The sequence below is a fragment of the Typha latifolia genome, chromosome 6 (assembly GCF_019914945.1).
Source record: "Typha latifolia isolate L0001 chromosome 6, TyphaL0001v2, whole genome shotgun sequence".
Taxonomy (NCBI): domain Eukaryota; kingdom Viridiplantae; phylum Streptophyta; class Magnoliopsida; order Poales; family Typhaceae; genus Typha; species Typha latifolia.
The window spans coordinates 2,866,979-2,888,387 of record NC_133091.1 but is presented as its reverse complement, the minus strand read 5'-3'; the positions used below and the strand labels follow the sequence as shown (position 1 = coordinate 2,888,387).

The window sequence follows — 21,409 nt, the reverse complement described above, 5'->3', positions numbered from 1 at the left end:
GTTAGGGCAGATATTGTGCGAGCTCGTCAATGAATTGGTCGACTCCGCTGCCGCTGCCGCCACCGATAAAAGCGACGACGGGTACCACATCCCCGTCTCCTACGACGCCGTCGGCGCAGTCCTCCAGGCGAGACGCTTTGCCTGCGCTTCTCAACACGGTGGCGATCGCGAACGAGATCTAGATGGGCGGACGGAGCATGAATGTGGGAGAAGAACCAGATTAGCAGAGCTATGTTTGGAGCAGAGGAGACCACTCTTTTTGTACCTACCAAGGCTAAGGCTAATGAAGAGATCGACGAGCCCTCGGTGGAGTTCGTGGTGTCTAATCTTAGAGAGGATAGGAGATCCCTGCCCATCTATGGATATCGCGAAGAGTTCCTCCGCGCCGTCATGGATTACCAGGTTCTTGTGATCGTCGGAGAGACCGGCTGCGGAAAGACCACGCAGATACCGCAGTATCTCTACGAAGCCGGCTACGCGAATCGCGGTAGGAAGATCGGGTGCACGCAGCCCCGCCGCGTCGCGGCCATGAGCGTGGTCGCACGGGTCTCCCGCGAGATGGGCGTCAAGCTCGGCAATGAGGTCGGCTACAGCATCCGATTCGAAGAGCGCTGCTCCGAGAAGACGGCGATCAAGTACATGACCGACGGCATGCTGCTGAAGGAATTCCTCCGGGAGCCGGATCTATCGGGCTGCGTCGTCATGCTCGACGAAGCCCGCGAGAGGACTCTCTCCACCGACGTCCTCCTCGGATTGCTCAAGGACATCACTCGAGCTCGTAGCGACGTGAAGCTTATCGTCTCGAGCGCCACCATCGACTGGGAACGCTTCAGCGATTACTTCGACTCGGCTCAAGATACCTGGGAGGCCGTTCCCAGTTGAGATACACTACCTTCAGGCACCGGAACCGGACTACATCGACGCTGCCATCGTCACAATCCTTCAGGTGCACGTCAAGGAGGCACTACCCAGTGATATACTAGTTTTTCTAACCGGCCAAGAAGAAATTGAGACGGTAAGTGAGCTTCTCAGACACCGGACGAGAAGCCTCGGAGCGAAGAAGATCGGCGAGCTGATGATTTGTCCTCTTTATGCCAACCTGCCTACGGAGTTGCAGGCGTTGATTTTCCAGCCAACGCCGCAAGGTGCTCGTAAGGTGGTGTCGGCCACCAACATCTCCGAGACTTCGCTGACCGTCGAAGGCATAAGATTCGTCGTCGACACCGGGTTTGCGAAGGTCAAGTTCTTCAATCCGAGGACCGGGATGGAGTCGCTCCTGATCAATCCCATCTCCAGAGCATCCGCAGATCAGAGGGCGGGAAGGTCCGGGCGCACCGGACCGGGCCAATGCCTCCGGCTCTACACCCGCCAGAGCTGCGACAGCGACATGGAAGCTGACGCTTTGCCGGAGATGCAGAGGACTAATCTCGCCAACGTCGTGCTCACCCTCAAGATTCTGGGCATCAACGACTTGGTCAATTTCGATTACATGGATCCCCCACAGACAGAGGCGTTGCTCAGGGCCCACGAGCAGCTGTACACTCTCAACGCGCTCAACGGCCGCGGCGAGCTCACAAACACGGGGCGGCGAATGGCGGAGTTCCCTCTAGATCCGATGATCTCCAAGATGATCGTCACTTCGGACAAGTATAAATGCTCCGAGGAGATCATGACAATTGCCTCCATGATGTCGTTAGGCAACAACGCCGTCTTCTACCGGCCCAAGGACAAACGGATTCACGCCGACAACGCCAGGAAGAGCTTCTACGCAGGGAACGTCGGGGATCTCATCGCGCTGCTCAACGTGTATAATGCCTGGAAGGAAGCCGATTTCTCCGCCGTTTGGCGCTACGAAAACTATGTCCAGCTCCGCAGCATGCGGCGAGCCAGTCAGATCAGGGATCAGCTAGAGAGATCGAGAAGACTTCGAACCCGAACGACCTTGATGCTGTGAAGAAGGCGATCGTGTCGGGATTCTTCCAAAACGCAGCGAAGCTTCTCAAGAGCGGCGCGTATAAGACCACGAAGAACTCCCAGACGGTCTTCATACACCAAGGTTCGGGTTTTGTGGAGGAAATTCCTCCAGCTTGGGTCGTCTATCATGAGCTGGTTCTTACGAGTAGAGAATATATGAGGGGGATCACAGAACTGAGACCGGAATGGCTGCATGACATAGCTACTCACTACTGTAGAAACCAATAGGAGAATTTTATTTTATTATATATATATATTTGCAATCTAGTTGTTGCATGTGTGATGTACTGTGTTTCTTCTCTACCTGACAAATAATATACTACGCTCATATTGTGCAAGTATGTGATGTATTATGTTCTTCCCTGCAATTTTCCAATCTAATTTCTGTCATGACTATCAACTGATGAATGTTCTGATATTCTAGTGAATCATTTGCAAATGAATAAGACTAAATGATGTGTGCTACACTTAGTTCTCTGTCTCTCTCTCTTTCTCTCTCTCTGTCTTTCTGTGCAGTTGAACACACTTTATTTGAAAATAACCATTAGAAGCAGATGGACAAGGTTTTACTTATGAAAACCAGTCCTGTTACAATGTTACCCTCAAAATCTTCTCCTTGATGATAATTTGCTTTGAATGCAAACAAAGGTTGCATATGGAAGAACTAGGCAGGCTGAAAATGAACAAATTTTGCAACTACGAGTTTTTCCTCCCTCCAAATCTGGCGCTTAGATTATCGAATGTGCGGCTAACCAGTAGAAGCCTTGGGTCATCTGCCGGGATTTCTCGTACCTGAATTTAAGGAAAACCATTAAAATTCATTAGGCTTCACAATTTTTAAAAGGGGGATGCATAAACTCAATTCTGCCATCAACTTTATGGCAGATTTTGGCTATCGAAGTTTAAAAGCAAAAGACATCTATGAAAAAATGGTAGCATAAATTATTTCTCTCTTATCATCCTGCGAATTCAAACAATTACACAACCAATTTCAAAGCATAAGTGCCTCAAGTATCATATGCAAGGATTGAACAAATAATACCTTTAAGCCCTTGTGGTATGCCTCCACTGCAGGAAGAGATGGAGTAATCCTCCGACTTTGCAACAGATCCCACACGTAGTTAGCTGTAGTGTATCCACCAGTCTGTGCAAAACTTATCGAATTAATAACTATCATAGCATATCAAACAACTCCTTGCGTTCATATATAATGAAACATTAAGCCTTGCAGTTTATTTGTTAACCACATAACAATAAATTACACAATCGCAGCAAGTTAAGAACGACTTCTGCATGTACCAGTTCATAAACAAAACCAAATGTTTGCAACAAAATTCCAAGAAGCCAAAATAAATTAAAGCTGCATGTCAGGTTGGAGAATGCAGTAACTAAAGAATGGGCCCGCTTCCTTACCCTTTCACCTGCAGCTGCAAGAAGCAGATCACTTCCCATCTTGGCATTCAAAAAAAATCCTTTGGCAACCATTTTCTCCTGGAAGAGTTGGTAGAGTTGACATATAAAAGTACACAGAATTGGATCAGATGAATTCAGAAAGATGAGAGAGCTGAATTACCAGGGTATCTTGAGCAAGCTGCATGCCTCTCAGAGTATGTCCAACCATCGCTCCCTCGACTAGGGTCTATACCATCATATGTTGAAACAAGATTAAGAATTCTTCCAGGTATAACCATAGTATATCTTTTGCAAAGAAAAAAGAAATCAAAATCCAAAACATTTCTACATTTGTATATTGTATGCAAAAATTAAGAGAGACAAAACTAGATCTGATGAGAAGGGAACACTAGCACATTCAATCAGAAATGTTACAACCAGGTGTTCAAGTTACAATCTCAAAAGGCAATTCTGCATGCAATAGTAAGATTGAAGTAGACTTGGGCCATCGATTTAATTCTTTATCTAGCAACAGATAAGATGATACTGCAGAAGGTTGTTAATGGAAATGAAATTCACAAATACATTAGAATTCAGAAGAACAATGATGAATATTAGCATCCATTTAGCTCATGAACTATGCAAAGTCATTTTTTTTGTCTCCAGCCAGTTGAGCACTAATAGTTCAAACCTTCTGAAGTTTGTTCCCTCAATGATTAAATTGGTCCAATGGATAAGAAGCCAACTTTTTGGGCACATCTACCAGAATGGTGGGAAACAGCAGTACAGGAGAGGAGGATACAGAAATAGCATAAACCATTCATCCAGCCTTATCAAGATTGTCAACGACTAGCAATCACAACTCATATAGATTCTAAAATCACAAAAAGGTTCCCGTTGCAAGAAATGGAATCTGCAGCCTCCAATTCCTCTTACTTTTCTACTCCTTTGCTTCAGATCCTCAGTCAATTCCATAAATATATGCAATGCAACATACATGGATATGAGGCAGCTATTCAGTATTATTACAAGCTGATAAATAATGGCAACAATGCCAGCAATTTGAACTCTAAGAAGCATAATGAAACCGACATTTGTCCAAGAGAGTAAGAAGATTACTAACTCACCACATACAACTCAGCAGCGGGGGGTCTTGAGCTTGTGTAATCTTCAAAAATCTTTACACCAGAATCAATATCTCCACAATGAAAATAGCACCTGTTTTAAAGATATTATCAGCAATAAATGACGGGTGGTATTGAAAGTTAAAATCAAGTAATGACAAGCAATAGGATAGTAATCTGATTGGGATCAACATAAGAAAAACATTTGAGTCATTTGACAGATTCTATAAACAAAAAACCATAATGACAACAACAATCTCAAGAAGATGATCCATCAGCGGATCATAATCCTCATGCATCCTGCCAGGAGGCAATCTGCTGCCTCTAGGAGCCAGGATGAAGGGTGTCGTAGGCAAACCCACTTCTATATAGAGGTTTTCACATCCCATATCTGTTGAATTGCTTCATTGATAGCTTCATTTATATAATACTATGACAACAAATGCTTAGTGAATTAATGCTTGGAAGGATAACCTTAATCCAAGACTCCAAGTCAAAAGAGTTTGAGTATCTCTCTGTTAAACAAAGTCAAATTACTGGGATTATACATATTATGTAAGTTAGTAATCTACATAGACAATCAAGAAGAAAGTGCATTACAAGTTCAGTAACAACATAAACACTTCTCTCAGGCTAAAAATGTATGAATTTCGCAAGATAAATTTCAGTCTGCAGAAATTAAGGCATTTAATAATTACCTCATGGCTTGCATGACAATGAATGCATCATAAGAGTAACCATCTTTCTTGAGCATATCAAGGAGTGCTTCCATTGGCTGCAGAAAGGACAGAAGAATTTAACAAGAACGATCAAACAATAAATTATGGGCTACAGGAAACAGCCAACAATCCAGCAAAACTGACTTAGCTTCCCAGGTTTTTAAATCAAATTTTAAAGTTCATGATAATCGAAAATAATACTTGTAGATCTGCTTATGGCTACATGATCTATTTCACCACTTCTAGCCATGAAGAAAAAATTGATAGAACTGTGGCTAACAAGCCAAGTCGATAGGCACGTTCAGTTATCAGAGCAAAAATCAATCAACAGAATCTAATCTCTCAATTGTAATTTATAAAGGTGACTAGGTGTGCTCTGATCAAGAACATGTCACATGTTAAAAGCGCTATACAGTTTTAGCCCTTTACACATAAACAACTGACACTGAGCTAAGTGCTGAGAAGATAGCTTTATAAGCCAAGTATGTAAAGCAAGAAAGAAGTAAGGTCCTCACTAGAAATATGTTGGTCTGATGTTACTATTATATCAAATCATATTAGATGAGTTAACTACTCTTAGTCAATACCACAGTTTTAGTGATCAGATCACAATAAATAATTTGAAGTCAGTAGACATCTTCACCTAGACAAAGAAGCTTTAGTTGTGGAAGAACTTCAGGTGAAGACGAGAAAATTAATAGTGCAATGAATCAAAAGAAAATTTGTAAGCATCAATAACATAAGAAATATAAGTCTACGAAGAAAAAAGATAATCACTCTTCAAATTAATAGCTGAGAAAAAGAAATTTGTGACACAACTTCAGGTCCAATTTATTCATCCTTCTTTTTGAAAATTGGCATAGTGGATTCAGGATTCATTGCTCGATTGACAATAATTGATAGATATTAACTCCGTGAAGCGACAATGCCAACTTCAAATTTATGATGAGTGATTATAACTTTGTTATTTCTTCTTCATCATCATCTGGTTTGTTTATTGTCTTCTCTAACGACTAACTCTCAAATCTTCTCTGTCAGAGTCCAGACTAATTGATCAAATTCTAGTTTACTCCACCTTAATCTACCAAAAATTTGAAAACTCATTGACATACAAGGTTGTGTTAATTTAATTATATTCTTCCCTTCCACATTGAACTTGAATTGCATATCTAAATGGAGACTCATGTGACCTTCACTGAAGACTCTTAGATTGTCCTTTAAGAATATTGAGATTAGATTGTTAAAAGACTGAAATTTAATTCTACTTTTAAGAAAAAAGAGGAAATCAATAACGTGTATCAGTATATGCTACTGCTCATACCATTTTTCTGTCTTCTTAGTCTGCATTGCATTACTAGGAATGTGGAAACTAAACAAATCATATGGCTCACTACACTTCAACTTACAAATGTTTATAAGTGGATAGAAGTGTCAAAGAGATAACTGAAAATAATTTAATATATGTCAAAGTTGTACCTCTTTACTCTTCAGATCTGCACAGGCATGTAAAGCTACATGATAAACTGTTAATTGCCTGTTTATAAATCCCCGTCTATGTACAAATTCTGCTGTTGGGATGTTATAAATTTCTTCCTCTGAGACGTTCATCATCACATTCTCACCACTATCACTTGAAGCTTCAATCGAAGACCAACCCTTTGATTGTTTGACAAGCTCGATAATCTGTCAAGCAAAGCAGATAGTTAGGGAGGTATATCTATCAGTAGAATAAAGGAATAGTAAAATAAAAATGGTCGGGATCCCGTACTTTAGTATTAGTCTCCTCAGTTAAAGGTGTCTTGTTCTTAAAAGCAGTTATAAGTCCAGCATAGCAGAACTTGTTTAATCCCAGACCAGCAGCAGTCATGTCACGAACAATTGCATAGCTGCAAGAAATATCAATATAGGAACAGTAATAAGACAGACATTTCCATAAGCAGATAAGACAATCTTAAGATGTTATACCGTACATTTAAGTAAGAAAAGCAAAGAACAAAAGGATGAATATGGTGACTCATTCTAAATAAGGAATCTAGTATGCTATACTTTTTGATAATAAATTTGAACAAGATGTACAAAGTAACAACTAATGTTCTGAAAAGTGGTTGCAGGTGGCATATAGTTACCCCACTGCCTAGAGCCTAGGCGGAAGGCGAGTGATAAAGCAGTCTAACATTTTTAATAGAAGAAATAACAAAAAAAGCTTCAACACCCCTTCTTCCACTCCTCCCTTCAAGGCAACCCCTTCAACACCGGCTTTTGAAACTCCTTCTCTGACTCCACCTTTTGATACCCCTTCCCTAGCTTTGGCTTTCGAACCCCTTCCTCGGCGCCGGCTTCTAGAACCCCTTCGACCCCATCCTTCTCCATCCTCCCCTTCCCCCTCCCCCTCCCCTTTCTTCTCCTAGCAACCGTAGCAAATATCCCCTTCATTGGGGTTTCAGCCTTCTCTTTACCCCTTTGGCAATGCCCAGATCACTATGCAGATGTGCCCTCAATGCCCCTCTCCCGCTCTCCTTCGTCGATCGCGACATTGAGGTAGGTACTCAATTCTTGATTCTAATAGCATCCAAGGCAGTTGGCCGCCTTTCGCCGGCACCAATTGAATTAGCGGGGCAACCTCCAAATCCGCCATTAAAAACATCGGTAAAAGCTGTTAAAATTAATTAATGGTCATATTTCTGCACTATTCACTTGGTAGAAGTATTTGGCTTGGAACAACCTGCAGAAGAAGAGATAGTCGACAAAGATGCTGTGAAATAATAGACAAGAGCATATAATGGAGACATCCATGGTTCCAAATTTCGGCCGATCCCAAGTGGGAAGGTATCGGCTGACCGTATCGGGTCAGGATCAACCATATCGGCCGATCCCGCGCGATACAAGATCTCTTCTCTCTCTATTTTTTTTCATTTCTTCACTCACCGGTGCCCCATCTCTCTCATTTCTCTCTACTCTCTCCCTCTAGCGTCTCCCTCTCTCTTCTTCTCTCTTTCTTTTCTCCAATCTCTTTCTCTGTCTATCTCTCTCTCCTTCAATCTTTGTTACTACAGCAAAAAATCTGTTGCAGTAACAGAGAGTGAGATAGAGAGACGAGAGGTAGAGATTGAGAGGGAGTAAGAGAGAGAGAGAGAGAGAGAGAGAGAGAGAGAGAGAGAGGAGGAAGAGATTGAGAGGGAAAGAAAAGGGAGAGAGAAAAAATAAAAAAAATTATCTTGCGACAATAAGAAAGAGAAAGAGAGAGATTGGAAGAGAAAGATGAAGGAGAGAGAAGGTATAAAAAAAATTTTTGCCCTGTGGCAATAAGAGAGGTAGAGAGAAGAAACAAAAAAAAAATTTGCCTTGGCAGTAATAGAGAAAGGGAAGAAAAGAGAGAGAAAGGGAAAGAAAAGGGAGAGTCAACTCGATATTTATCAAAGTTTTGAATAAGTTAATACAATTTTTAATTTTTAAGCTTCATATGTAAATAATTATTATTTTCTTATTATTTTTCTAAATTTTTAGAATTTTTATATTTTTAAATAATATTTAGAATTTATATAATTAAAAAATAGTATGATCCAATATGGGCGGCCGATACAGCTAATATGAACGATAGTATTGTTTTTCCGGATGGCCGATCACGATCTCGATACCGAGTTTTGGAACCTTTGAGACCTATCACGCAAAAGTAAATTGATGCTCAAACTTGCCTATCAACCCACATAGCACAATTACCATTCACATGGTCAAATGATGCTTCGTCACTGGTGGTTAATGACAAAACATATGTTTCGCTACTTCTCAAATGTTTATAAATATGGGCACCAACTTCAATCAATTAGTCTACAGTTAAAATGATTATCTACAAATTACACTTTAAAAAATCAGCTATAGCAAAACTATAACTTGCTCAAACATAGATAGCACATCAAGGCTTCTCTTTCTCATAACGAAGTATGGCAAAGAGCTCTTTTTCTTATGACAAGCAACAAGAAAATTCCTAATACTGACAAGTTAACTTTCTGGAGAGAAAACCACTAGTACACTCACACTTGATCAGTTCGGCCAGTTGCTGCCAGAGCATTGAGGAGACAAATGTAAGTCTCTCCTTTAAGCTTAACACCATGCCTCTTCATTTCTTCCAAAAGCTTCATGACAAAAAAAACATAGAAATATCAGTAGATACAGGAATTAATATTACTAACAAAGTCCTTACAAAATGAAATATAAGAGACTGATCAAACATTAATCGCTGCATCAGAATTCTTGCATTTCCCACAGGTCGAGATCAAGAAGTTGTAAAGATTAACCTGCAAAAGAAAACTTTCAGAGCTTGAGCTTTACTTATGCATTATAGCCTAAATAATGATAAAATGATCAAAAAGGATAATAAAACCAACATCAGGAGGCAATCCCATAGCTTTCATCTCTTCGCGGAAATAGAATGCATCCTGGAGCCGGCTCCCCTTCATGGTGCCGACGATGAGCGCATGGAAGGTGTCGCGCACCGGCTGGACCCCGTCGAGCAGCATGTCATCATACACATCCCTGAGTAAGTACCCCCTGAAGACCCACATTTCCACATCATTCAGGAATACTATCAGATGGGTAATGTGCGACATTACAACACAAGATCAGAAACGAAGAAAGACAGGATTTTTGCCTTCGCTGGGCGATGAGGGAGCCAATCACAGTGTTGTACTCGGAGACGTTGTTGGCGTAGTTTCTCTTCGCGTACTCCGCGGACTCCACCGAGAAGGGTCGGGACTTGGTCAAGAGAGACAGGAAGCTACGGCGTTGAGCTGCGAGTGATGGGAAAGAAAGAAGACGGAGTTGAGAGTTGGAATTGGAGACCAAGGAGAGGGAAATGAGTGATTACCGGAGAAGTTCTTGAGTAGGTTCATGGCGAACTCCTCGTTCGATTGCAGAAATAGCTGCCTGCAAGAGTGCTAAGAGAGGGGGAAGCGAGGGTTTGTCGAGGGTTTTTGGAGGAGAAGTCGGGTCCGTTGGGTTGTCCAAATTAGGGATCGGGTGCTAAATTTTGAGCCCAATCTATTAAGTTTATTTATTTTTAGTTTTACAAAAATGACCTTTTCACCCCAAAAAAACATTTTAATTAAAAATAATGTGCGTTGAAAATATATCTTTTGTAGATTCTGGACTTTTAGGGTCTTTCTTGCAAATATTCCTGGTACCGTTCCAACGTCATGTGATGGCCTAAGAAGGCGCCCTTTTCCCGAAGCTCCACGGGGGTTCCCACGGGTAATCAAGGAAACCCTAGCACGCAAGGTCGTCTCCTCGTTCAATTACGAGCGAATTCTTCGAGATCGATCTCTCAGTGTTTATTAGGTTCCTTCATTCCGGTTCTCTGTTTTCCGATTCGCAAATGCTATTGCTTCTCCCCCGTTTGCTCTGTGATTGTTAGGGTTTTGTTCTTGTCTAGGTTTCATCTGTGGATAACTCGATCCATAAGATTTGAGTAGGTTATTTGATGTGGATTGGTCTGATACATCGATTTATTGTAATACTCTATGGGAAAGATTGGAGCGTCGCATTTAATTCTTTTAGACTGTTTTATATTGCTTATGGTGTTTGATATACAATATTGAATTTTTTTTCCAGGTTATTATTATTGCACTTATTGTTTGTTAATCATTGATGGATTCAAAGATGGTAGAGAAAGAGTTGGATTTGCAGAAGGATCCTCCTGCGTCTTGCAGCGTAGGTAAGTTTATATATATATATATATAGAAATGGCTTCTTGATTTTAGTGTATTTTCTCTGATAAATGCTGTCTGAGTCAATACTTTTTTTTTTCTAATTTTTCTCTGCGTTAGTAATCGTATATTGTTTCAACTTGTAGACGAGAACCTCTTAATTTTTAGGTCATACAACTCATATTTTCTGGTGCCTGCATGCATGATGATATTATCATTTTCAATTTTATCCACTTACAATGACAAACTTTCAAGGGTAATTGGGATCGCCACTATGACCGCAACACATGGTCAACTTGTTCTGTGAATTTGTCAATGTAAGGTAGAATTACTAAGCTATCTGCTAAAAGGCATCCCTGAGTTCAATAATTTTATGATCGGGACACAACTGATTCAGAAAGTTGAGGGTCCATTATGATGGTTCATTTCTCCTCAACTTGACAATATGTCTTGAGAAGATCTGCATAAATTGGGACAATGAACCAGTATTACAGAAACGAAAAGTGATGGATCAAATTAAAAATATTTTCCAATAAATGTGGTGGTAACACAATGCCATAATTAATTAATGTTTGAAGTAACCAGAAGAAAAAAAGAGTTTTTTGTTCTAGATTCCAAACCAATTCCTTCCTTCTCTTTCTCATCTTTGACTCTAAATTGTCTTAATCTCTGTAGTTGGTCATTGAGAATTTGAGATCATCAATTAAGAGTTAGGAGGCATGGATCATGCTTCCTGACACAGTGACATGCACTATATCATCTTGCACCAATGTATTGTTTTGGTAGAATATTGTGCCGCAACTTTCTAACCAGTCGTCACTTGTCAGTATTGTGTGGCCTTCTATCTAGGAAAGTTCATCATGGGCATTTGATTTTCAGAGGTTTTCTCCTTATCCATAGCTTGATGTCTACATTGTATGTCATATCTCACTGTTGTTTATGTTTGTTTTAGATCTAACCCTGCTGTTCCCTTATGATTACATCATTAAGATTTCCTGAGGAGTGCTAACCTCAATGCTAAATTGGGTATTATATTTATTGTGATTTAAATAATATCAACCCCTCACCCTCCCCTTACAAATAACTGTTCCAAACTGTCTTTACTTCTTGTGAAATATTGCATATATGTAGCTGCTTTGTCAATGAGCCTCAAGATGACCATATCCAGAACTGAGTTACTTACATGCAGGACACAGCACCTACGATGCTTAGACATTGTTAATGCACATCCAATGTACTTTTGCTTATCTATAATTTGGCATTTTTATTCTTACTTGCATTTCACCCTGATTTTATGTCCCTAGCTCCTTCCATCCATTGCGTACAAGTCTTTGGAGTAAGGAATGTCATGTGCATTCCACTTCTTCCGATGGATGATATCTGTCCGTGTGTGTTATAAACTTATAATGTCTTTTCACGCTTGCAATTGCAAGATGTTTGCATCTTGTTTTGCTTCATTATGCACCTCTTAAAACTTATTAGTGCAAATCTTCTTCACTTCGCATCATCATAGCACTACCCTGTTGTTCACATGTTTGCTGCAACTAACAGTTTGTCCTCTGGTTGTTTTGCAGCCTTGGGCTCACATACATCTTCCAGTGCTATAAGCACTCCTGATGAAAATGCGCATACTCATGAAAGTACCAAGGGACAGCAAAGCCTGCAGGAATTTTTGAAGTCCTATCCAAAAAAGGAGATGCTTTGTGCTACTCTTGGTAAAGACAAGAAGCAATCTGGCAAATCAAAGTGCAAAGCAACAGAAGAAATGCCCAAAATGTCAACCATCAAAGGATGCAAGAACGTAGAATTGAAGAAAATCTCTTCAAATCACTCAAACTTTACTGAAAATCAGGCTCCTAAAAAGCAAGCAAGGAAGGGCGAGCATCCTGTTCGGATTCCTTCAACTGAACTGTCTCAGGATTTTAGATTTTCTAATACTTGGGTGTGCAAGAATTCAGCATGTAAGGCAGTTATGAGCTCAGAGGATACCTTCTGTAAGAGGTGTTCATGTTGCATTTGTCATCAATTTGATGACAACAAGGATCCAAGTCTTTGGTTGGTCTGCGCATCTGAAACTGGTGACAAGGATTGTTGTGGATTGTCCTGCCATATTGAATGTGCACTCCAACAGAAGAAAGCTGGGTGCCTTGATCTTGGGCAGTTAATGCAGCTTGATGGGAGCTATTGCTGTGCTTCATGTGGAAAGGTTTCTGGAATACTAGGGTGGGTAATAACATTGTTCTGCATGATAGAAGTTGTATTTATATTACGAGAAAAAGAAGAAGAAGAAAAACTATCATGATTCTCGTTGCAGTAAGATTTATGCAAACAAAATCTAACTTTTCAACATTTCATGCTTTTAATGACATTTAGGCATTTTAACCTGTTATCCACTTCATTTGTTAAATAGTTTCGAAGGGTGGCATTGATGATATCTAGATGTTAATCTGGTACACAACTAGAGAAGTTTTAGGAGTTTAGTCAGCTATCACTGTTAACATTTTAGCTTGAATAATTGATTAAAAGATCTAAGTTTCTGTTAGCTTGAGTAATATGCAGCTTGTAACTTTAAATGCTCCTGTACTCTAGTCCTGTCGTATCCAAGTATCTTAGATTAGAATGGAACTGATTGAGATTTCTGATTTAAGTGTATTCTGCTGTGGTGGGTAAAGGGTACTTCTAAAGTATGATGTGGATGTCTATCTATTGGAACTCTTCTTTTTGTAACCTTTTCTTACTATGACCACCTGGGGAGGGGACTGTTATAATAAGTTGTAAACCACATACACGGCAATACGTGATCCTTCTGAAACATGATAATTTGGTTGATTCTCCTGTTAGCTCAACATATATGTAAGTATGGACTCCTGGAAATATTGTTGATTTGTAGAATTTTAGAAATATTTCTTCTTTGACTTCTACTGGCTAGAAATTTTGAAATGTCTTTCAACTACTTGAACAGATGCTGGAAGAGGCAACTAGCAATAGCCAAAGATGCTCGTCGTGTGGACATTCTTTGCTATCGCATATTTTTGAGTTACAGGCTGTTGGATGGCACTTCTCGCTTCAAAGAGTTGCATCAGATTGTAGAAGATGCAAAAGCAAAGCTGGAAACTGAAGTTGGTCCAGTTAATGGAGTTTCAGCCAAGATGGCCCGTGGTATTGTCAGCAGGTTGTCAGCTGCTAGTGATGTTCAGAAGCTTTGCTCTTTAGCAATTGAAAAAGCAGATGAATGGCTGAGTGCAACTTGTCAGTCAGACCCAGAGCACAGAGGTGGGAATTCTCCAAAGCATTTTAAGTTTTCATACTTCCACTTGATTCTTTAACCACTAGGTTTAGAATAAAAGAACTATTGTGTGTTGCTTTTTGCAGATTCACTTCCTGCTGCCTGTAGGTTCAAATTTGAAGACATAACATCTGTTTCATTGGTGATAGTTCTAAAAGAAGCTTTCTCTTCTCCGTCTGATCCTATAAAGGGTTATAAGCTCTGGTTTTGGAAGAGCAGAGAGCAACCCTGCAAGAAAGAGCCTGTTATTTTCCCAAGGGCTCAGAGAAGGATATTAATTTCCAACCTTCAGCCATGCACAGAATATACCTTCCGGATTATCTCGTTCACAGATGATGGAGATTTGGGCCATTCTGAGTCTAAATGTTTTACTAGGAGTGTGGAGATCATTAACAAGAACAGTGAGCACAATGGGGTGGAAAGGTGCTCATCTAGTGCAAAGGGAGAGGACAAGAGACAAACATCTAGGTCATCTGGCTTTAAGGTACGAAATCTAGGAAAGATCTTGAGATTAGCTTGGGCTCAGGAGGAAGGCTGCTATGATGGGTTTTGCCAAGATGATATTGAAGAAGATTCATGTGGTGGAAGTGGTGCAGTGATTTCAGAGACTGGTGAAGAGGATCAAGTAGCACCACCTGTTTCTCGCAGGCTTGATTTGAATGTGGTTGCAGTTCCTGACCTAAATGCTGAGGTAACCATGCCTTCAGAGTTCTCGCCAGATGAGAATGGGTGCAGTTCAGAGAAGAATGGTCTGGTCAGGTCAAATGGCAGTGGTGATTCTCAGACTTGTGCAGCCACACAAGTTGGAGAGGTACCAGCTGTGGAATCTCGATCGGAGTGCAGGAAACATGAGGAAACTTGTGATGAAGACAGCACTTTGGTTATTGGTTTACCTCGGCGATTTTCCCAAGGGTCAGGTCAGTTAGATGACAATTACGAGTACTGTGTGAAGGTTATAAGGTGGCTAGAATGCTCAGGGCACATCGAGAATGATTTCAGAATGAAGTTTTTGACATGGTTTAGCTTAAGATCTACCGAGCAGGAGCGCCGAGTTGTTATCACATTTATCCGAACACTCAATGATGAACCAAGTAGCTTGGCAGGGCAGCTACTAGATTCATTCTCAGAAATTGTGACCTGCAAGAGGCCAAGAAATGGTTTTTGTACTAAGCTATGGCATTAGCAGAAGCTATCAGGGATCAGAAGTGACTCCCATTACTAGTATTCACATTCTTGAGGTCGGCTGGGATTGCTTTTCTCCTATTGTCTAATAATGCAGAGAAAATAGATTCAGATACACAGAATGTGCTGACTACATAAATATGTAATAGTAGACAATTTTCCTCTTAACGTCAATTATACGATTTCTGTCAGGATTAAATCTGTCTAATATATCTATTGGCTCAAATTTTAGAGAATCTGGAGGGAAAACAATCAATATTTTGTGAGTCAGTTCTCCGGCCAGTGCGATGCATTGCAGCACCTTTCTATCAAAGGAAGCGGACAGTTGGAATACGGCTAACTTTTTCTTTGATTAATTTTGCTGTATTGTTTGGTCATGCAATAACAGTCAATGTGGTAGCTTCTGTTACTTCACTGATTGATGATAATTGTCGATTAATGGTTACATTCCACATTCCACATGTATGAGATTTATTAGCAGAGACTGAGATCCTAAGCAGCATTAGTAGTTGGTTGCTTTATGTATAGGATACTTGGTCAGTGCCTAGAAACCCTGGTTTTATATTTAAGAGATGGTTGATGCCCCTCATTGAAAAGGTAGGCATTGCCAAAGTATTTTTGCTTTTCATGGGTTCGATTTCCTAATGAACATTATGGTTGATACTAAGTAGATTTTGCATTAATAAGTGTAAGGTTTGGATTTATTGTCTTTGGAAGGGTTGTCTAAATTATCTTACTTATATATCAGGGATGGCAAATTCTTTTCTCTGACTTATAGTTTATGCGCTCATAATTGATTAAAAAAACTCGTGTTTGGACATGTTTGGATGTGTTTTGTGCTTGCGGGCAGGGTAGTTCCAGATGCAAGTATATATGTGAATTCCTGTAAATTTTACTTTTCTCACTTTTATCATGAACTAATCTAATAGTGGTGTCTTATTTTATGTTCTTGTTATTTAAAGTGAGAAGAGTAATAGGTAATCTTAACAAGGAAGTTTGGAGTTCAACCTTCCTGTCTTTCAGGGATTCTTAACAAAAACTCTCTCCACAATTCTCATTTTATTAAACTCTGTAAGCTCACTTAATCTGGTACAATATTTGATGAATAGACTTAATGTAATTAAGAAAAAAAAAACTATTCCTGCTGGTTTGGGTGGCTCTTTGTAATCGGTTAATTACTAATTATTTTGTTTTTCTAAATAAATAAAACTTTCTAATGAAAACATTATTTTGTAACGTTCAAACTTCACTGTACTTTTAAAAAGTACACCCAGCTTGGATTCCTGACAGCAGTAGAAGTTCTCCTTTAGATGCAACATGTCACGGGTGAAGCATACGTTTAAAAATCTTTTCCAACTCCAACGGTCAAGGAATTCAAAATTCAATTAGCCTTCTCCTTCCTTCCCTGATTGCAGTCCTTTCTTTTCGGGTTGACTGTCCTTTTTTTACCTTTTATCTCTTCTTACGGAAAGTCAAAACTGTGAGTCAGCCATCGCATAAATTCCGTGAGGTGGTGTGAACGATCTGCGTTTGAGCGAACTGAGCTAGATTCGAACTGAAAAAACTCAATTTAGCTCGATTAATTTCATTGCATTTAGAGGAATGGTATAAGAAAGGATTTGAAACCTGGTCGGTATCCAGAGATACTATATGTCATTTATATTTATATTTTAATATATTTATATATATGATGTTCTCTTACGTATTATATATTGAGCCTATTTGAGCCAAGCTCGAGCGAGCTGACTCAAGCTCGGCTCAACTCATTTAGAGCTCAAAAGTGACCGTCCTAACACTAGTTAGTTCCATATGGTAATTCCATATCGTGCCAAATCAAATCCTGAGAATCCCATTTGTTTTTACTTTTCTCATTTGAGAATAAAGCTCACATTTTTTCACTTATGATATCTAATTATCCTCTCAAATTATCAATAGTTGGTAGTACTTTTTCTTTTTTTACTGTTATGATATACCTTTCTACTTTATAAGCAAGCATCATCACAAAGCACTTCAGTAAATCATACAAAGTACAGCCAATAAGCTGAACAAAGATTGTTCAATGACTCACAAAAGCAAACTAGTCACAACAGGGTGTTGCCAAAATGACCCAAGCAAGGAGTAAAGCCCAACAACACAAACTACAATGAACTAGAGAAAGACGCTACAATCATATATGCAAGGGAGAGAATTCTTTTGCATGAACCTCTTGCACTCCAATCATTTCCATCGACTTGCAAAGTTCCATTTGCTTTAAGGGGGTCTTCACCTCAGTCTCCATATCTTCCACTGGCTTGCAATCTTCCATTTGATTTAAGGGAGTCTTCACCTCAGTCTCAGTTTCTTTCATGACACTTGCCTCTGAATCTACTTCGCAGCTGGTGCTTGAACTACCCTGGTTACTCTCAGATATTGAAATAGAGGATTCGACATTACTATGTAGGCTGCTTAATTGTGCTGCCTTACCACCAGAAGGTCCATCTTTACTTATGCTATCTTCTCCAAGATCTTCATCTTCTTCCTTCCATTCAAGTTGCCTCAAGAAGTACTCTTCAATGTCCTTCAGAGAATTATCTTCGTCTTCACTCACATAGCTACTGTAATGCACGCGGTAATCACCTGAAAACTGTCTCCCTGATTCACCACTTTCTTCCGCTTCCTGTTGGCTATACGCATCACGGTCATCATCCAACATTCCCCCCCTCAATTCACCACTCTTATCCATATCATGCTCATATTCATCATCGTCATAATTTTCATCATCACCATCTTCATCATCATCATCATCATCGTCGTCTTCTTCATAAGATGAAGATGACGACGAGTATGGTGAATAATTTTCTATTGTCGCCTCTTCACGTTCTCTAAGTGTTTTAAGAATTAATGTCTTTAGGAAGTTCATGACTTGCACCGCATGCATTAGAGCTGTCAAAGGATCTGACATCTGGTAGGAAGATCTTAGCATTAGTAAAAATGAGATGAGCACCATACATGTACTAAATGTGTGAAAGCCAACTCTTAAGAGTGTGGGCACCTGAGTCATGTTAGGAGCAAAGACCATTGCGATGTTTCGTGCATTCATCTTGTTTTCCTCCTCTTCTTCCACCACATCAGCCATGAGCTCAACGACCCAGTTGAGGAGTGCGGCCTGCGTTGGAAGGAGCAGCTTCACAAGTTCGACGCATTCCTCCTCTGTGTTGCACTGAAGAACTTGTGCAGGTGAGAGGCAATCAAGTACACCATCAGGAAGTTCTCTGAACCAGGCCTAAACACACAGAGCTATAAAATTAGATTCACTTCATGCATAAAAAATGAAGCTTCTTCCAATACATTTTATTTCACCAGATAATGCCAATCTATGTTCTAGTTGATTGAAATAAATCATGAATGCCTGAGACTGACTTCATCTTTAGTTAAACAGGACTTACTATACAATTGAAAACATGAGACTACGTAATGTAAGTTGCAATCTCCCAATAGCATAAATCATCTACAGTTGCTCTATCTAATCTTTATTACAGATGTTAACAAATAAAATAAACTCAAGCAAAGAACTGAATCCTATTCCGAAATCATCATCAGATAACTGTTGGTCTATACCTTGATCAGGCCCGCGAGGCAGTGAACATCAATGTCTTCGGGGACAATTCCTCTATTCAGCTGCTCCCTGACATGTTCCTCCTGACCGTTCTCCGGATTGATCCGAAATATCCCTTCTGCCTGGTTAGTCCATACCAAACAATGAGCTATATCTTTTACCTTCGTTCTAAGTTCAGTGCATAAACAACAACATCATCTCTAGATGCCAACAGCTTACTACCTTTAGACCACCTTGTGTATATAATCTCTCCTGCATGAGCAACAGAATTGTGGGAACCGAATTGCCCTTCGAATCGTACCCGCATTGCATCGATTCAGCTGACACGCCGAAAACGCTAACGCTACACCAAAGAGGACACGGCATTATTTTCCATTATATCATTGGATTCTTGATAGCAAAAATATCTAAAGAGATTTTTTTGAACAAGATTGAGTCTTGTCAACAATTGAGTTCTGCATCATTGGATTCTTGATAGCAAAAAGATCTAATGAGATTTTTTGAACAAGATTGAGTCTTGTCAACAATTGAGTGCTTCTTAAAGACTAAGTATTTCACCGAGAGCTCATGCCAGTGAAGCCATTCGTGTAGTACTAAAAATTTTAGTGGGTGACAAGGGAGAAGATATTAGCAGATCAGTTAGTAAAAACTTAGTAAAGATTCAAATGAACTAACTGCTTTAGCATTCAAGCATCCTTAATGGATATTAATGCTTGGAAACAAGGGGTTACTTAGAAAAGGTACAAATTAGACTGATAAATTCTTCTTCTTTTATTCTCAAGAGAACTGAAATTACCTTAAAAAAAATAGTCAAAATGTCAAATTGCATCGCATTACGAAAAGCTAAAATACTATTAAAACCCAAATCTTTCTACTAAACCTTCAGATTTTAAGAGCCAACTAACTAAAAGATAAATCAAATCTTACAAAAGCCGAAAGATCAAATTCGAGCAAAAAGGAAGCCTCACCTCGCGCTCGGCACCCGGCAAGGGACTTCTAGCTCAAACTCAACCGGGAGGCCAAGAAAGCCATTGAACCGATCAAAGGTAACATGCGCGACATGGCGGACATCGGTCGGCCACCCGATCTCCATGCCCCGCAGCGCCGGCAGCGCCTCGTCGACACCCTGATCCATCCGACAAGACACCATTGACTTCCTAATGGCTGCAATAAGCAACGCCAATATAGAGATTTGGTTCTGTCTCTCCTCTTCGCCTTTGGCTCTCTTCCCACCTCCTCCTTCTCCTCTGCACCCATTTGAGACCAGCACCACCCCTGCCATCCCTCTACTACCTTCGCCTTCTTCCCAAACTTTCACACGCCCACCCACTCTCTCTCTCTCTCTCTCTCTCTCTAGATCTCGGAAAGGATCACAAGAATTAGGGGAGAGAGAGAAGAGAGTTAAAGATAGGGAGGAGTGATCTTAAATACCAAAGGTGGAGTTTTTATGTGATTTATTTGAACGAGGGGGAGTTGGAGTACGGAGTTCAAACGGCCACTCGATTCAAATTCTAACGCCTACTTTATTGGTGGGTCCCATCGCGCTCCTCCTGTACTTATCTTTTAATTACCCCCTTTCGCTTAGATCTCATTTCTAACTAAGGTAATGGCAGGGTAGAAAATATTTCATCCTGGATGGGCTTTTTAAACTAAGTGGCGTTTCGGGCGATGGCAATTTGGTGAATAAATCGAGAATGACCGGCGGAAACCGAGGCATCCGGATGACGACCCCCGAAGTTATGACGATCGTGTCCCTAAACGTCATCGCAGCCGTCCGATTGTTCTCTTCCTTAATTACAACTGGAGGTTAATTAATAGGATCTTAAATTGAAGTGCAGTCGATCAGCAGATCGAGCGAGTCATGGGCTGCCACGCTATCCAACTGTAGGGAATTTCGTGCACTTGTGGATGCAAGAGATCTTCTCCAACATCGGTTAACGTGTGGAAATGGAATGAGGTGTTCACTGTTGATAGGCTGGGATCTGGGCTGCATTCAGGCCTTGGCTCAGATTGCCATTTTTTGTTTTAAGTGGATGCTTTCTCGATTTAAGGTTAGCTTATAATTATGGACTTTGGGTTATGAACATTATATTGGAATTTCGAGGAACGAGAATCATTATAAAAGAATACTTTATTTTTAATAAAATATAAAATTATAGACTAATAATGAAGCTAACTCTCTCCGATATATAAATTAGATAATTGAATCAACCTCTCTAAGAAATTTAGACCTACGCATATATGATGCTCTAGTAAAAAATAGGTAAGTATCAACCCCAACATTTACGAGAGGAGTTAAAACATAACCTCGTCATGATTGATAGAACTCAATCACTTAACTACAATAGTGGCTTATATATTCTAAATTTTTGAACCTACCTATTAAATAGTAATATTATCATCTTAAGTGTGTTTGGTCGATAAAAAGTAGAAAAATA

At 40.1% G+C, this 21,409-nt stretch overlaps 3 protein-coding genes and 1 pseudogene across 8 annotated transcripts; 2 read left to right on the top strand and 2 right to left on the bottom strand.

The window, feature by feature from the left end:
- Nucleotides 1–201: 201 nt before the first annotated feature.
- On the top strand, nt 202–2,345 carry LOC140790501 (pre-mRNA-splicing factor ATP-dependent RNA helicase DEAH1-like; annotated as a pseudogene).
- A 47-nt stretch (nt 2,346–2,392) lies between these two features.
- On the bottom strand, nt 2,393–10,258 carry LOC140790355 (pentatricopeptide repeat-containing protein At4g35850, mitochondrial). The gene is made up of 13 exons (XM_073140392.1): nt 10,071–10,258; nt 9,855–9,993; nt 9,592–9,754; nt 9,436–9,501; nt 9,242–9,339; nt 6,978–7,095; nt 6,686–6,892; nt 5,189–5,265; nt 4,494–4,584; nt 3,548–3,613; nt 3,388–3,465; nt 3,017–3,118; nt 2,393–2,766 (listed from the first exon to the last, which is right to left on the bottom strand). The coding sequence occupies exons 1-13, from the start codon at nt 10,093–10,095 to the stop codon at nt 2,671–2,673; spliced, it is 1,326 nt and encodes a 441-aa protein (XP_072996493.1). The 5' UTR covers nt 10,096–10,258; the 3' UTR covers nt 2,393–2,670.
- A 147-nt stretch (nt 10,259–10,405) lies between these two features.
- Nucleotides 10,406–16,004, top strand: LOC140791253 (VIN3-like protein 1). 6 transcript variants are annotated; one of them, XM_073141721.1, is made up of 5 exons: nt 10,406–10,540; nt 10,814–10,916; nt 12,483–13,131; nt 13,871–14,181; nt 14,281–16,004. In XM_073141721.1, exons 2-5 carry the CDS (start codon nt 10,850–10,852, stop codon nt 15,375–15,377), a joined length of 2,124 nt encoding a protein of 707 aa, XP_072997822.1. In that variant the 5' UTR covers nt 10,406–10,540; nt 10,814–10,849; the 3' UTR covers nt 15,378–16,004. The 6 variants fall into 6 exon arrangements, with proteins under 6 accessions (XP_072997822.1, XP_072997825.1, XP_072997826.1 ...); XM_073141724.1 differs by having other exon boundaries at nt 10,409–10,453; XM_073141725.1 differs by having other exon boundaries at nt 10,412–10,540; nt 10,814–10,912.
- A 1,370-nt stretch (nt 16,005–17,374) lies between these two features.
- LOC140791058 (rho GTPase-activating protein 2-like) lies at nt 17,375–20,376 on the bottom strand. Its single transcript, XM_073141431.1, has 5 exons — nt 19,940–20,376; nt 19,194–19,314; nt 18,974–19,093; nt 18,408–18,638; nt 17,375–18,317 (listed from the first exon to the last, which is right to left on the bottom strand). Exons 1-5 carry the CDS (start codon nt 20,251–20,253, stop codon nt 17,544–17,546), a joined length of 1,560 nt encoding a protein of 519 aa, XP_072997532.1. The 5' UTR covers nt 20,254–20,376; the 3' UTR covers nt 17,375–17,543.
- Between the last annotated feature and the right edge of the window lie 1,033 nt (nt 20,377–21,409).

Bases quoted from the DNA above. Each gene is read 5' to 3' on its own strand.
- LOC140790355 (XM_073140392.1), bottom strand. From the start codon at position 10,095: ATGAACCTACTCAAGAACTTCTCCG. The intron at 6,893-6,977 runs GTACGGGATCCC...TTTGCTTGACAG, and splicing joins CTGAGGAGACTAATACTAAA to ATTATCGAGCTTGTCAAACA. The intron at 5,266-6,685 runs GTACAACTTTGA...TCCTTTCTGCAG, and splicing joins CAGATCTGAAGAGTAAAGAG to CCAATGGAAGCACTCCTTGA.
- LOC140791253 (XM_073141721.1), top strand. From the start codon at position 10,850: ATGGATTCAAAGATGGTAGAGAAAGAGTTGGATTTGCAGAAGGATCCT. The intron at 13,132-13,870 runs GTGGGTAATAAC...CTACTTGAACAG, and splicing joins AAGGTTTCTGGAATACTAGG to ATGCTGGAAGAGGCAACTAG. The intron at 14,182-14,280 runs GTGGGAATTCTC...TGCTTTTTGCAG, and splicing joins GTCAGACCCAGAGCACAGAG to ATTCACTTCCTGCTGCCTGT.
- LOC140791058 (XM_073141431.1), bottom strand. From the start codon at position 20,253: ATGGCAGGGGTGGTGCTGGTCTCAAATGGGTGCAGAGGAGAAGGAGGA. The intron at 19,315-19,939 runs GTGAGGCTTCCT...TCTTTGGTGTAG, and splicing joins TGCCGGGTGCCGAGCGCGAG to CGTTAGCGTTTTCGGCGTGT. The intron at 18,639-18,973 runs GTATAGACCAAC...CTGTGTGTTTAG, and splicing joins GCCTCGCGGGCCTGATCAAG to GCCTGGTTCAGAGAACTTCC.